At 45.0% G+C, this 14,037-nt stretch overlaps 3 protein-coding genes across 5 annotated transcripts in view; 1 reads left to right on the forward strand and 2 right to left on the reverse strand.

Moving 5' to 3' along the window:
- Positions 1-103: 103 nt before the first annotated feature.
- Positions 104-904, reverse strand: LOC122417551 (uncharacterized). Its single transcript, XM_043431118.1, has 2 exons — positions 816-904; positions 104-710 (listed from the first exon to the last, which is right to left on the reverse strand). Exons 1-2 carry the CDS (start codon positions 876-878, stop codon positions 426-428), a joined length of 348 nt encoding a protein of 115 aa, XP_043287053.1. The 5' UTR covers positions 879-904; the 3' UTR covers positions 104-425.
- A 4,069-nt stretch (positions 905-4,973) lies between these two features.
- Positions 4,974-14,037, forward strand: part of LOC122417546 (WD repeat-containing protein 47) — a 61,631-nt gene continuing 52,567 nt past the window's right edge. For 2 of the 3 annotated variants that reach the window (XM_043431110.1, XM_043431111.1), the window contains exon 1: positions 4,974-5,053. In XM_043431110.1, the coding sequence (XP_043287045.1) occupies positions 4,989-5,053 (65 nt within the window). In that variant the 5' untranslated portion in view covers positions 4,974-4,988. Of the gene's footprint in view, positions 5,054-9,854; positions 10,045-14,037 lie in introns of those variants that run through there. The other variant, XM_043431112.1, reaches the window with a different exon arrangement.
- On the reverse strand, positions 11,528-13,205 carry LOC122417550 (uncharacterized). The gene is made up of 4 exons (XM_043431116.1): positions 13,070-13,205; positions 12,775-12,939; positions 12,499-12,695; positions 11,528-12,318 (listed from the first exon to the last, which is right to left on the reverse strand). The coding sequence occupies exons 1-4, from the start codon at positions 13,116-13,118 to the stop codon at positions 12,076-12,078; spliced, it is 654 nt and encodes a 217-aa protein (XP_043287051.1). The 5' UTR covers positions 13,119-13,205; the 3' UTR covers positions 11,528-12,075.

Raw genomic sequence — 14,037 nt, forward strand, 5'->3', positions numbered from 1 at the left:
CCCGCCGCAATCTCATTCGCACACATTTTCCTTCGACCCTAATTCTTTATTCGGGCAAAACGATGCGAAACAGGAAGAAAAATTCAATTTTTTTCGTCTCGGTAGGATCGACATTTATTTGTGGCTTGGTAAGCTGCGATTTTAAAAACTTCAGAGTCGTCCCCACCGAAGCTGCTTTTATTACGCTCCTTATCAGAGATGTGTGCACAATGTGAGCGTAAGATCGTCGTAAAGCGAATCGAGCCTCGTAAACACAAGCCGATCGTTCAAGGGCCGAGTCATCTCTCGATCCCTCGATTTACGAGGATCGCTGACGAACACAACTATTTTTATTTGGATTATTTGTAGCTCTATCCGAATCGAGGGGCGAAGAGAAAAGAATAAACGAAGGAGGATTAAATAATCGGGGTTTCGGATCCGCAGCCTCACTCGTCCCGACCACGATGCCGAGTTCCGCTCGATTTTCCGTTGTACACTCCGACGCCGTTGTTACTTCGTGGTCTCGGACGAATCGGGATATGGCTTCTGGGTCCCTTTTTCGTCGAAATGAGGTTTCCTCGCCTCGGGTGATTCTGTTCTCTGAGGGACGACTGAGGGACGTCCGCCCTTTGCCCGACGATGATTGGCCCGACGCGCGTTTTCGGGGGGACCTTCTGGGGCCGTCCAACGTTAGGCCCTCCTACGGCTGAGCTTCTCGAGCCCGAGATCATCTGCGAATGAGAAAAGCAACTTGATTTAACGTTCCTCCTTGAGAGATCGAACGATTGTTGTTTTTTGAAGGATGCCGCGAGTTTGCTCCAAGCGGCCGCACTTGCCGTTGCGCTTTCGACGATCCCAATGATCAGCAACGAAATCGCCAGAGTCCGTAACAAACTCATCGTTGAATAATCCCGAGTACTCGCTTCGATACTGCGCCGTCTCCGAGCGCTCGCTCGCTCTTTTATTTCATCCGCTATCTCGACAAATCGAATCGAACAAAATTAACCACCGGTCATTTACCATTCGATCGAATCGAACACGATTCTTTCCTCCCGATACTTCCTATTGTTGTTCGCTGATAAGGAGCGAGTTAAGTGTCGACATTCGGAACGCCCGCACTGGCCTCGCACATTCGTTTCGACATTTTCCCGACGATCGCTCTCATCGCTGTTATTTTTCGTACTTTCGGTCTTCTCCATATTTCCCTGGCTCAGCTTCCGCAATTGAAAATCTTTATTCCCGCGATCGAACGCCGGAAAAAACTGCAAAAAATTAATGCCCCCTAGGTTTACCGTCGCGCCTGCCCAATTCTCGTGTCGCGCGTTAATTGGCGCTGCGCTTTATCGCCCATAAATACACGAGACTTGATCGAATGATTTTCGATCGACGCATGTCTCCGTCGGCGTTTCACTTTTTCATTACGGGTCAAGCCTCGCCAACTATAAACTGCGGGCGAGCAGATGAAATCAGTTGCGAATACCGGCGACGAGGCTCGCTGAATCGCGCCTCGTCGTCCGAGCTCCTTCATTGTCGCTCGAGAGCTTCTCAATAAGAGGAAATTTCAAACTGTTCGCGTCTTCGTTCTGCAATCGTTTTCGTACGTTTCTTCGATTTTTATGCAGAAAGGTAGAAATTGGGAAAAACCTTTCGAAAGATTTTTTTAAAACCGATTCGCAACGCCGCACCGGAAGAGGCCACGACTCGGGCGTAGAACGAACGGGGAACGCCTCGGAGCTTCGTCACACATCGATTTGCGCTTATTTTTCGTTCGCTTCAAGACACTTTGAGACTATGCCTCGTAATCTCTGATCATGGGCTATATAATCAAGTACTGTTGGCGATCGACGTATGGGATGATTTATTATATACAGTTGGAACTTGATTTTTCGATCCACATCTCAAGATTGATCAACTCCTCGGCTCGTTTACGGTAATTCCGCGTAATCCTGTTTCAGTACATATTCGTAATGTGTTTCGAGGTGATGTCAGGTTTGAAAATGTGTCGACTGGGAGCACCGGAACGACCCTGAAGTTTGCAACGTTGGAGTCCAACGAAATGAACGAAAAAAAAAACAACATTTACCATTCACCAATTTTTTATTTCACGAAGTATTGGTGCAGACTGAAAAGCTATGAATTGCAAATTCGAGAGAGAACGAAATTGGAGTATTACTGAAATTATTGGAGAGTTTTTTTAGATCATTTCGTTGGACTCCAACGTTGCAAACTTCAGCGTCATCCGGATTGGCTGAGACGGGGAGAAAGAGTGTCGAATCCCGCGTTGACTGTGCGTTTGAGCGAATTGAAATGTCTCCAGGCCGCAGTCACGTGGCCGAATAAGCCGACTCTGATTTGAGCGGAACGGGGAAAGAAACGCGGGCGATCCATTATAATCGCGAGGTGATATTTCATTGATGAGCTGAAAAATTAGCATTCCGAGCCGCCTAATTTATCATTTTTTATTATCGCAAGAGCGACGTTGAAGAATCACGTGAATCCTGATTAATATATTCCTCCGCGAGAAAAGCCCTTTGCGAAGAGGCGAACGAAGGCTCCGAAGAGATGCGAAGCTGCGTTTAAGAGCCTTGCCAGCCAAAGCCGATGAATATTGAACGCAAGAAGCCCATGAGTGATATTTCACGTCGGAATTTTGGCACGCGATAAATCCTTGGGAGAAAAACCAAAACGGAAAAATATTGAGAGAAGACAAAACCTCTCGGGGGGGGCGAGAGGCTCTCTCTTTCGCGCTTATGAGCGACTCGCAATGAGCGGTAAATTCGAGAGGAGCCGGTGTTTAAAACGGTGGACGAGTTTCTCAGCATTCAGAGTGTGACTATAGCGCGGTAGGGACGAGAGAAGAAAATTAATCCTCCGTAATCGCCATCCGTTTACGTAGGGAAACTTGTCCGCAGAAAAAGGCACGCGAGTCACGAAATTTGACAGTTCGTCGCGGCTGTAGCTCGAAATCGCGATAGAATCGAACCGAGTCGAGTCAGCACGAAACTCGAGCTTGGCATTTCGTTAAAGTCCAAAGATTCTCATACTTTTGCTCCTCTCAATTGAAAAACCTTTTCGAACTATTTTCTCATAAGTTTTAAGGCTCTCTCCCGAGATAATGGCTCGTAACACTTTTTCATCGGACACCCCGCATGCGCGCGCCTATGTATAGCTCAGTAGAGATGTTACGCTCGACATTTGTGGCAAGTTTTCTGACTCTCGCTTAAAGGACCGTCCCCTCGCTCTTTCCTCTCTTTCATAGTCTCTTGTGTTCACGGGCCAGGCGTGCACCATTCCGTGAAGGAGATTAACGACCTTTTAATTGCGCGCTCTCGGACCATCGAGGGAGCCTCGAGCATCGACCCGATGTTCAACTCATCCGTGTGTACCGCCGAGCGCGATCACGACACGATTTTTCCAAATTTTTATCAATCGCAAGTTTCACTTCGATTATATCAACTTTCGATTCTTAGTTCCGAGTTTTTTTCGCAGATTTTCTGTCACTCAGAATCGGTGGATTTTTAATGTCCGTTTCTCGAGGCTTTGAAAAATAAATAAACTCCTTGAATCGTCAATAAAGCGCACGCACCAATCATAAATTAGCATTTCACGAGCTCGAGTCGATAATAACGAACGTGCGCCGCAGCCCGGAACACACTTCATTCTATTTTTACGCTTTTGAATACCCACGAGAAAAGCTCGAACGTTAAGCCTGGTCAGGAATGAAGAATTACACGCGTACCCGCGAGACCGTTTCGTACATTCAATTTCGAGTTTCGTTTCCGCGCGAGGCTAATGAAATTGCGATGGAGATTCCGCGGCGGAACTTGACGGGGGACTTATGGGATGTTTATGGTGATTGAATTTATTTTGTGAGTGGAAACTATTCGTGCGTCTTCAAAGCAGACGTTTCTTCATTTTTTCTTCAATAAAGCGCAAAAATGAAACAATCGAATCGATGAAAATAATAAATTCAAGGCAATATTTCCTCGTCCCATGCCCCGACAATTTGCCACCGAAAAAATCGCGTTATTCCGCGGTTCTCAGGAACTGAAAACAGCCGCGAAATATCAGGAGCAAAGTGATTTTCGCGATCTCGCGTATTCGTCTGGAGAAGGTGAGCGCGAATATCGGCGGTAGTACGCGCGCAGGTGTACGGCGGGAAGTGGAAGAAGCGCGCCTTCGGCTCGACGGGTGGTTGGTCGTTCGCTGGGTTCAGTGCGATCCTCTTTCTCTCGTCCTGCGGATCGTCGCGGACGTCGTCGCTCCGGTTAAATTCGCGTGGGATCTCGTCCGAGCATCGGGAGATTCGAGTCCGAAGAAAGGATAGTGAATCGAGACACAAAAGGGAGAAAGAATAAAAGCCGAGTGGGACGGTGGCGGGAGTGGGAATCGGGCGAACTAATTCGGCAGGGGGCGTAGCGGTCATCGACCGGGACGCATCTCCGACAAAAGTAAACAAAGGTGGGACGGTTGGTCCGGCGTGTTCGTCACTTCCGGATGTTGGAAGCTTTTCCAAATTTGCATCTCCCGTCGTCGATTTCCCCGTCGCTATATATGCGCGCATAGAAATCCGGGCATTCCGTTGAGCATCGAACTCGATGAATAGTGAAAAAGGAGGCGGAAAAAACTCGAGTTTCCCAACGTAAAGCTGATCGGTTGAGACTCTTCTGCAAACACTCGATCAACATAGAGCCTCGTGCACGGGTCTCGAGCTCAGCCCTTAATTAAAACTCGAGCACTCGAAAGTCCCCGCCGCCGATCTCGACATAGTCTCTGTGTATTTTTACGCGACTCCGCGGAGCTCTCGAGCCACACGGAGCGAGGATCGTGAGCGGCGAGAAGTTCCTTCGTCAAAGGCACTAAATTCGGACCCCAAATTTCGTCGAGTTCGTTCCCTTCGCTTTTCCCGCGTATGTGCAAAAATTCTGTAACCCCAAAGTTCGTACGTTTTGTGCTCCGTTTTCGTAATATTCGCGGGATTATGGGATATTCTTCATTCCACGATCACCATGGTCGTCGTAACCTCCTCGGCTGTCACCGTCGTTGAGGACTTCTCGAAGGACACCCTGGGCAGGTAAGCTCTTTCGGAAGTTTTATCGAGCCCCTTGCAAGCGCGCAGTTGAATTCGTGAGTGCTCAAAACTCGAAAGGGATCATCGCAGTCCGGAAAAAAATGAATTTCACAAGAAAAACGAATTTCCTGACCCGGAGCTTCGAAATCGAATCTCCCCGCGAGGTGATTTCCGGGTGACAAAAAAGCGGGAATGTAATCTCGGTCGAAGTAGGCAAAATATCGATAAGAAATAGTCGCGCGCCGTATTTCGAGGTCGGTGAAATTCAGCGTGTTCATTCTTTGCCCGAGTGCTGCTCCTCCTCGGCCCCTTTGTGAACTTGTCGAGTGCACAAGAAGCATATAAGCCTTGTGATGCTGTGCGCGCATGGAGCACACGCGCATGCAGCGGTTAATATGCGAGGAGGGAGACGGGGCGCATTGACGGATCGAAAGTAGAATCGCAGTGCCGCTTCGCGATGTCATCGCGATCGCGTTCGACTCGCGTGTCTTTATGCAAGTCTCATCCGCATTTATGAATTAATCGGACTCGGATCGACGCGTTCGATCGAGGATTATGAGCGCTGCCAAAATCGCCGGACCATCCGCGATCGATTCTCGGTTCATCTCCATTATTTCTCGAGTATTTCAAATAAAACTACGAGAATCGGCTCAAATAGGACGCCGGATATCGAGAAATCGACGACGCAGAGTTTTAGCACCGACCTTAAATCCGTCAATTATTATTAAATAGCACCTGCGCGCTCAAATCGAAGAAAAAGAGTTGGCCGAGTATCTTGGACATTTATTTCCTCCTCGATACCAGTTACTGAACGAGCGGTGAAAGGGGCTGAGGGGGGAGAAGATTATGTGACATCGAGTTATTCGTTGGTAATCTCACCGAGAATCACACCTCGCAGTTAAACCTACCAATTAACGTCACGCGACTCTATTTTATTTCACGTGTTTTCACATTAGCCTACCACTGGGTTAAGGGGGGTTAAATTGCTCCGAGATTATTGAATCGCTTTTATATTATTTTAATTAACGGCTTCATCTCGCTGCGTACAGAACCGAGTCTTATAGAAAGTATTAATTAGAAACTTCGTTTTCCGACGTCGTGCTTGCAGCCCGTTGGAAGTCTTTTTTAAGGGGTCTACTCTGATGAGGCGGCCAATAAAAAAGACTATTTTCACGAATTTTTTCTCACCGGTATAAATTATAAATATGGATATAAAAAGTTTTAGGCCTCAAAAATACACAAAAAGAATTTTTTGTATTCATTTTACTCAGTTTTCGTACAACAAAATGGGGAGAAGACGGGCCCAAAAAAAAGATGGGAGCTGTTGATACGATCTCCGGAATAAATGATCGGAGAAAACAATAAAAATGCTTTTCCATTCAATAGGTAAATCGTACGATTCTTTATTTATTCAAAAATAACAAAATGGCAACGATTTTTTCAAAAACTACGAAAACAACACGTTTTTTTCATATTTTTTTGCAAAAGACAAATAGTTCCACTCGCAATTTCAAAATTCGTATGACATGCGCTTTATAGCTATAGTCGTAAAGAACACGTGGTAAAAGTTTGGTGAGTCTCGGGTGGACAGATTCGGAGATTTTATCAACGAGCCGTCGAGAAAAAACGCGTTTAAAGAAAGCAAATCGAAGCGGTTCGTGGGTCGATCAATCGGTAAATGGAATCGAATGATCGACGATATCGAATCGACGATAAACTGTTTCGATGCGTTTCAAACTTTTGATGGAAAATCAATTGGATAAACGAATTTTTAGTTTTTTTTTTTTTTTTTTTATTAGATTTATTCAATTTTAATGAAAAATTAAATGAAAATCTTCCTTTCGAATGGTGAATGGAATATTAATTTTCCGAACGACTATCTTTTTCGTCAGCATAGTTGACGCAATAGTTTCGTCTTAAATGCATTTCTCAAATGAATCTTTGTCTTCAAGGGTAGGAATTTCCTTTTTCAAATTTCCAATGAAAAATCAATTTGTCAAACGACTTTGAAGCTTCGAGCAGACTCTGAAAATTGAAATAAAATTTCGAGCTCCAAACGAGCTCAAAAACGGTAATGATAGCAAATCTTTTTCTCGTATCGAATCGTTCTTTTTTTCTTCATCAGGTACACCATAAACGGAGCCTCGGAAAGTACGTACACACAAGTTCAATTACGCTATTCCTCCCGGCCGGAACGAACATTGCTCCAGCCCACAAACGTATATACGTGTGCAGAAAAAATGCGCAATAAGTATGTAAGGATGGACTCGCAATGCAATTTTCGTCTCGGCGTGATGCCTTCGAGTCTGCGACTATCATCGAGCGCGGCTTCTCCGCATCCTTCGATCCGATTCTTGGCCTCGATTCCGGCCAAAAAATGGTCTGAAAGTTCGATATGTTTTTTTGCGAATGAAACAACGAACAAAACTCACTGACTAGTCACTCAAACTCGCTTCGTAATTTCGAGTTTTATGATTTATAATTTACTAGTTTTATGCACCGTAATCCTTGCTGCTACTGTGCAAATATGCGGAGGCTGTCGGAGTATTAAAATGCTCATTTTTCCGTGAGACTCCGCGATGATGCGCTCGTTTTCTGTTACACTCGAAACGGAGTATCTCGTCACGGTAATTAGAGCGGTGTGGACGCGAGATCGGCGCATGAAAAGTATCGTGAATATATTTGTAACACTTTGTAGAGCTTCGCGGAGGCTTTTCGAACTGTAAATCAACGGGGAAGCAACTATCACGCTGCTGAATAATAGTTTTTGTTGAAAAACAAAATTACTTTTCATTTGGAGCAATAATCAGCTCGTGGCGAGGCGTCGCGGAAAATCACTGAATATCTTGCTTTTATTTTCATATTTTTGGTTAATTATTTTCCGTATAAAAGCTGCTGATCAAGTTCATGGTCGAGGGTCGCGCGCGGTGTCTCTTTTTCCTCTTGTTTTGTGCCTCCTCGTCGGCCTTTTTTCCCACATCGACTTCCTACTTCTGTGTCTCAACTGAGTCGAACGTGTTGCAATCCTCCGACCCCTCGGGCAACGTCCACACCGGAAGATGGAAATAAATTTTAGAATCGCTCGGTTTTGGTCCATTTTTGTTCTCGCAAATAGAAAATATTTTCTAGGGCTTTCTCCAAGTCGATCAAAAACAAAAAAGGAAAATGAATTCTCAGTTTCCGCGGTGCAGGAAAAACAAATTATTTTTAGCAGACACCAAAAATCTTAACTTTTGAAAACAGGTGAAAAGTAAAATGAATGAAAACCAGGGAATTTTTGACTACGACGAAAAAGTGTTTTTCAAATAACCTTCATCAATAAAATCCACTTTTTATGTGTAAAATCGCCTCCGAGTCGCCAATGTGGAAGGTCCTTGCGAGTAATTCTCCCAGCAATGGAGCATCGCTCAGTTAAATTTCTCGCTTGCGCATACAAGTGACTGCGGAGATGCGTGATTCTGCAACTGTGTGAGGCACAAGACTCGCGCAGTGTGTCTTTGCCCCTGTGGAATCTCACGTGACTCGTTGTGTACGGGCCGAGTCCGTTATCGAAGCTACTTTCGTGCGGTAATCGTCTCTTTCTCGTAAGGCGTTTGCGGTGTTCCTTGTCCCGAGGAATCTTTGATTCATTATGTGCACGGAATTTCGTTATTATCATGATTATTTTGAATGAGAGAATGAAGTTGGAACGAAGCAAAGGAAAGATTGCAACGGTTCTGAGGGGCGGCATCGTTGTTTCACGAAAATGAGAGTTTTTAAGATTTTTTAATGCTTTTTTCGTTTTTACTTTCTTTTCGTTTCTTCTTGATCTTCCAGCTTCGTTTTCCTTCACCACAAATAATTCCTTTTTTTATTACTCCTTTTTACTGCTCTCTTGTCGCCTCCGGTGGTCAACCTGAGCTTGTCTTTCCATAAGGCCATGTGGGTCAGTGCGAAACGGAAAATTTGGAGTAAAATACTCAAAGTCGGGGCGCGCTTTTCTCCCACTTGGCTAATGCAGCACGCCGCGCGTTCGTAGAGTCCGCCACGTGTGCGCGCGACTGTCAGTCCGATCAGTCGGCCGGCGAGCGTCCGACCGAGAAGCTCAATGATTCTTGTTCAATGTCATTCTCTCCTTTTTCCCGAATTTTGGCTTTCTTTAAGGTGGTTCGTTAGGGAATTCTCGTTGAAGTTTAATTCAGTCGAAGCTCTTCCGGAGAACCTTCGATCATTCGCTCTCTTTTCGTTTGACGTTTGATGATTTTTGCTGTAGAAACTTGATCTCTCGATCACGCTATCAGAGAATCTTGAACAATCGTTTTGAAATAAATCGAATTTTGATTCTCTCTCTTTTTTTTTACTTATTTATGATTTTCCTATAGTTGACAGCGAGTTTTCTCGTGATGTTTGAGAATTTGGAATTGGATTTGATGCTGGCTTATTTACGATTTTGTGTCGAATGTTCTCGAAAAACAGTTTTTCGAGCATTCCAGTTGATCGCAAACTTTTAGGCGGTCGAAAAATGAATGATTTTACTTGAAATGACCTTGAAATTGTGATTTATTTAAACTCGAATTCCCAGTGTAATACCAAAACAATTTTTTTCACCGCATTTTTGAGATTATTTCAGTGACTTGAGAAATAAACAATGATCGGAGCGTTTATGGTACACCCGCTAGATCGTACGTCGTCGACGCCAACTACGTCGGCGTACGACGTCGACGTTGACGCCTTTTCCCAACCACCGAAATACTTGGCGAGTTTTCAGTCCGCCGCGTCACGTCGGTCTCGTGTGATCGTCGCGCTGAAAACGCGTGCTCCCGAGCCCGAGGAACTTCCGGCTTCGGTTTAACGTTCCATCGGATCTTCCATGCCCTGCTCGTCGCATTTTCGCTTCTCAATCGCGCCCCACGATCTTGAGAACCTGCCCCCTTTCCGGAGCTTCGTCGTCGTTCGATGCACTCGCTTGCGTGAATGTCAGCCAAACCAAAAATTCGTAGCTTCGAGAAACGGAAGTAAGCTCAAAATTTGCAACTTTTTCTATCCCGACGCCAATTGTCAAATTCGATTTTTATCCTCGCCGACGAAAGTCTGCGCCATCGTCGAATTTTCCGTTTTTTTTTTCGTAAATTGAGAAAATATTTTAAAAAAAATGAATTTCGAAACGAAACATTCTTTCGGAACATTCCTCGGTGCATTTCAATACGTTTTCCCTTTGACGTCTCATACTCTTCAGCACACAACTGATTTCACCTCAGCAGCATCGGGTCATCGATTTTTATCGAGATAAGGAGGATCGATGCGTGTAAAGATGAAAGCACGTCTCTCTTTTCTTCCACGCTGTATTAATTCACGCTCCGGAAGTAGGATGAAGAAAACAGTCACGTGATAAATTGCCTCGAAGACGCGTTCCTTGACCCCGAAAGGAGAGAAGCAAACTGTGCAATAAAAAAAGAAGAATGTGTAAAAAACGAGCACGTGTTTAGAAAAATGCCGGGGTTGGGGGAAGGAACGAGAGAAAATTGGCGTCGCGTATGTCGTCGACGATTTCCCATCTGCTTGAGTAAACTCGTCGACGAATAGCTTGCCCTCGCAAAGGTGTAGATCCGTCGTAGTCGTAGCTTCCGCGACGTTTCTCTCTCCTCCTCTTCGACGCTGCTTCACACGAGTCGAGCTTTAGCAGCAGAGCCGCGGTTTTCCCTAAAAGGGTCAAAGGTCCCTGCTGGCTGCTTGAATGCGACCATCAACGTCGGCTAATGACTCCCTTTTGCCTATCGCCTTCAGCCTCCATTGAAACTCAATGTTACACAGTCTAGTGAAAAAAAATGAATTTTCGAAAATATAGTGCGCAGTTTCCTTGTTTTTTCGTATCGCGAGACTGGATTTCTCCGTCGGAGTCTCGCAGTCTTTTGGCCCGAGAAATATTGGAAAAACGTCTCAAACTTGAAGCTCAATTCGACGTTTTTACTTGAAGTATAGTTTTGAACGATTCAATGTGATCTTATATTCGTGATTTTTCTCGTTGGAAAAACACTTTTTCAACGCTTTTTTCAATGAATCATTTTCCCGAGCTGCGCCAACCCTCGGGGCGCCAACTTCCCTGCCCAATTTCGGTTCCTCCGTACGTCTGACGACTGATTTATCGAATGTGCAGTTAACTACGGAGCCGTAGGCGTTTTATCAAATTGCTCAATCGCCATATTTACCCTTCGCTCGGCGCCGGCTCGTGCTTTCTCCCCCGCTCGTGTGAATCCTCGGGCCTCGACCGATTCGTTCAATTAACGTTCACGACTAATTATCGAGAATCAAATTTTCTTCGGCGATCGCACGTCCGCACGTATTTACGTCAGGTGTACCAAATTTCGGAGACGAATCTTGTTTCGTTTCATGGAAATCGAAGTTTTGTGAATGATTTAGAAACAAAAAACTGAAAGAAATTGAACGTACCCAGTGAAAATGAACAACTCGATTCTGAATGTTGATTTTTTTTTTTTTTTTTTTTTATTTACGCATAATAAATATGAAATTCCTGAAAATTCACTCACAAATTCACAATACTTTGGTCAATTGATTATTTTCATCGATTCGATTGAACTTACGCCGCATCTGCAGAACGAAGCTTAATAAAGTTTCTGATTTTTTTTTGAGCTCTAAAAATCTCCCAAAATTGCGTAATCGAGGATTTTTTTTACCGAATTTAAGAAAACTCAATTATTAAAATATTTCACGTAGTTTCATCATTTCAATTGAATTTAACAATGACAAAATAATTATAATTATAATTTAATGACAATTATTAACTTGAATTAAGTGCAAAATACATCGAGGTCGTTGGATCGCAGCAGCAAATGGAATAAATTATAAATTAAATATCCTAATAGAATCATTCACAACGTTAAGAAATAATGCGCACAATAAATATTGAGAAAATAAATAAACTATAAAAAAGCGAATAAATGAGTTGGATAAATTAATGAAGAATATCGATCGCGGTGGAACTTTCTATTGTTTTGAGCTAATTACAATCGAAGCGAGTAACGAGGTCGTCAGTGAACCATTCCTTTCAAATTGTCGTAAAAAGCCTTGAGATAGGCGTTGGAGTTACCGATAGCAGCGTTGAAGGCTGTGGGGACAGTTCCCACAATTTTGCGACCATATTCGTCGACGAAATTGACCACAGCGCCGGGGTTACTGGTCATGGGGAGGCCACCGAATTTTTCTTTGTTTTCCGGTCGTTGGAGGTCGAAGGCTCCTCGATAATCGGTGCCGGGTACATTCGGCGGATTTGTCTGAAAAAGATTTTTCTGCGATCAATATTTGAGATTTTAAAAGTTAAGGAAAGTCTCGCAAAATTATGGCGAGACCACAATTTAGCGAAATTTTGTACTTTTGGTACGATTTGATCCACTCTTTTCTGTATTATTTTCCATCATTTTTTCACTCCCATCGGCCCCATGGAGGTTCCCTACCTGAGGATTCTGCGAGTCGTTAGGATTCTTCGGTGGTGCTTGATTTCCTTGGTTCCCCAGCAGCGGTGTTACGGCGTCCGAGATTTTTTTCTCAAAGCCTTTTGCTGCATCGACAATGCGCGTTGTTATGACTGTGGTTGCGTTGCTGTTGTTTCGCTGCTGATGACGAGATCGAATCGCGTCGAGTGCTGGACCGACTGCAAAAATCGTGAGAAAAAAAGTTTTCAAGATGTCGAAAGATGCAAAAGTTCGTCGAAAGAAATAATTACTACTCACCATAAGAATTGATGACTGGGTTGACTTCTGGCTTCAGTGAATCGACGACCTCGCTAACGTTCTTTTGACTTATGGACGCGGCTTCGCTAGTAATCCGCATTTGGGGCAACTCAGGCCCACTGCATCCAGAATCAGGTCCGATGGAGCGGGCATATTGGCTTCTTTCTGTCTGTGCAAAATTTGAAAACGTTTACATTTGTCTTTGGAATTTCCCGAGACGCCAATTTAGAGGTGGATTCACGATTGTGATTGTGAGAAACTCGGTGAATTGGAAAACTCGTTGAATGATACTCACGCACGGGGCAGCCGGGGTGGCTCGCAAAAACGTCGGCGCCGTTCTCCATCCGAACTTCTTCTTTTTCAAACCTTTCGCTCCATGCCGAGTGAAGGTATGCGAAGATGTGTCTGAAATGAAAGGAGGAGGTCCACGACGCGCTGCTTCCTCGTCAGGACGAGTTTGATTCTCCAGGACGTATAACTGATTCAACACCAGCTCTTGGAGGTCTCTGTTGCGTTGGAGTTCGGCTTCCAAGGTCGGATCTCTTGGAGGACTCGGCACGAAATTCCCTTGTGGGATGAACTTCAGATGACATTGAAGTTGTCCGTAACCCGGTTGAACCAGGACTTCTCTGGGAGGCGTACTCTTCGTAGCTATGACCTTGAGAATTGGTTTCCCGTGGGCAGGTAAAAAGTTGATGTTCCTGGCCGATTGTATCGCCGGGTTGCTCGATAATGGTATTCGATCGAATCCAATTGGGGGTCTGAGGTTTATGGGAACGTACGAGTGCGCATGTCCAACGAGGGGAGCGGACTCTCCGTTGGCAGGTTCTGCTATGACGCTGCCCGGTGGATTCGACTGGGCGTTTTGGGCTCCGGGCGTCGGTTGGACTGGACCAGGTAGGGTAGGAAATTCGTCCGGGGCGATCATCTGGGGAACTTCATACCTGGAATTTGGTTGAACGTCGCTGGGTTGAACTACGAAGTTCGTGCCGGATTGGGCGGGGATGTTGGGGTCCGACTGAAGAACGCTTCCAGGAAGAATCTCCTGGGGATTTTCGGCTCTCAAGTTCCCTTGATCGTAGCCACGTAGGAAGGAAATGTTGATTATCGAAGGAGAAGGTCGTCCTCTGGCGTTCTGTTGATTGCCAGGTTGAACAGGAGTGCTGGCAGGCGGACTTGGCTGGGGATCAACGACCTCGACGTTCTGCTCATTTCCCGGTTGGACGGCCAGGTTGTTGGGAGAATTCAACTGCGGGATTCCGA

Source organism: Venturia canescens, chromosome 10 (genome assembly GCF_019457755.1).
Source record: "Venturia canescens isolate UGA chromosome 10, ASM1945775v1, whole genome shotgun sequence".
Taxonomy (NCBI): domain Eukaryota; kingdom Metazoa; phylum Arthropoda; class Insecta; order Hymenoptera; family Ichneumonidae; genus Venturia; species Venturia canescens.

Bases quoted from the DNA above. Each gene is read 5' to 3' on its own strand.
- LOC122417551 (XM_043431118.1), bottom strand. From the start codon at position 878: ATGAGTTTGTTACGGACTCTGGCGATTTCGTTGCTGATCATTGGGATC. The intron at 711-815 runs GCAAGTGCGGCC...TCTCATTCGCAG, and splicing joins GGATCGTCGAAAGCGCAACG to ATGATCTCGGGCTCGAGAAG.
- LOC122417550 (XM_043431116.1), bottom strand. From the start codon at position 13,118: ATGGAGAACGGCGCCGACGTTTTTGCGAGCCACCCCGGCTGCCCCGTG. The intron at 12,696-12,774 runs GTGAGTAGTAAT...CGATTTTTGCAG, and splicing joins CCCAGTCATCAATTCTTATG to TCGGTCCAGCACTCGACGCG. The intron at 12,319-12,498 runs GTAGGGAACCTC...AATCTTTTTCAG, and splicing joins ACGACTCGCAGAATCCTCAG to ACAAATCCGCCGAATGTACC.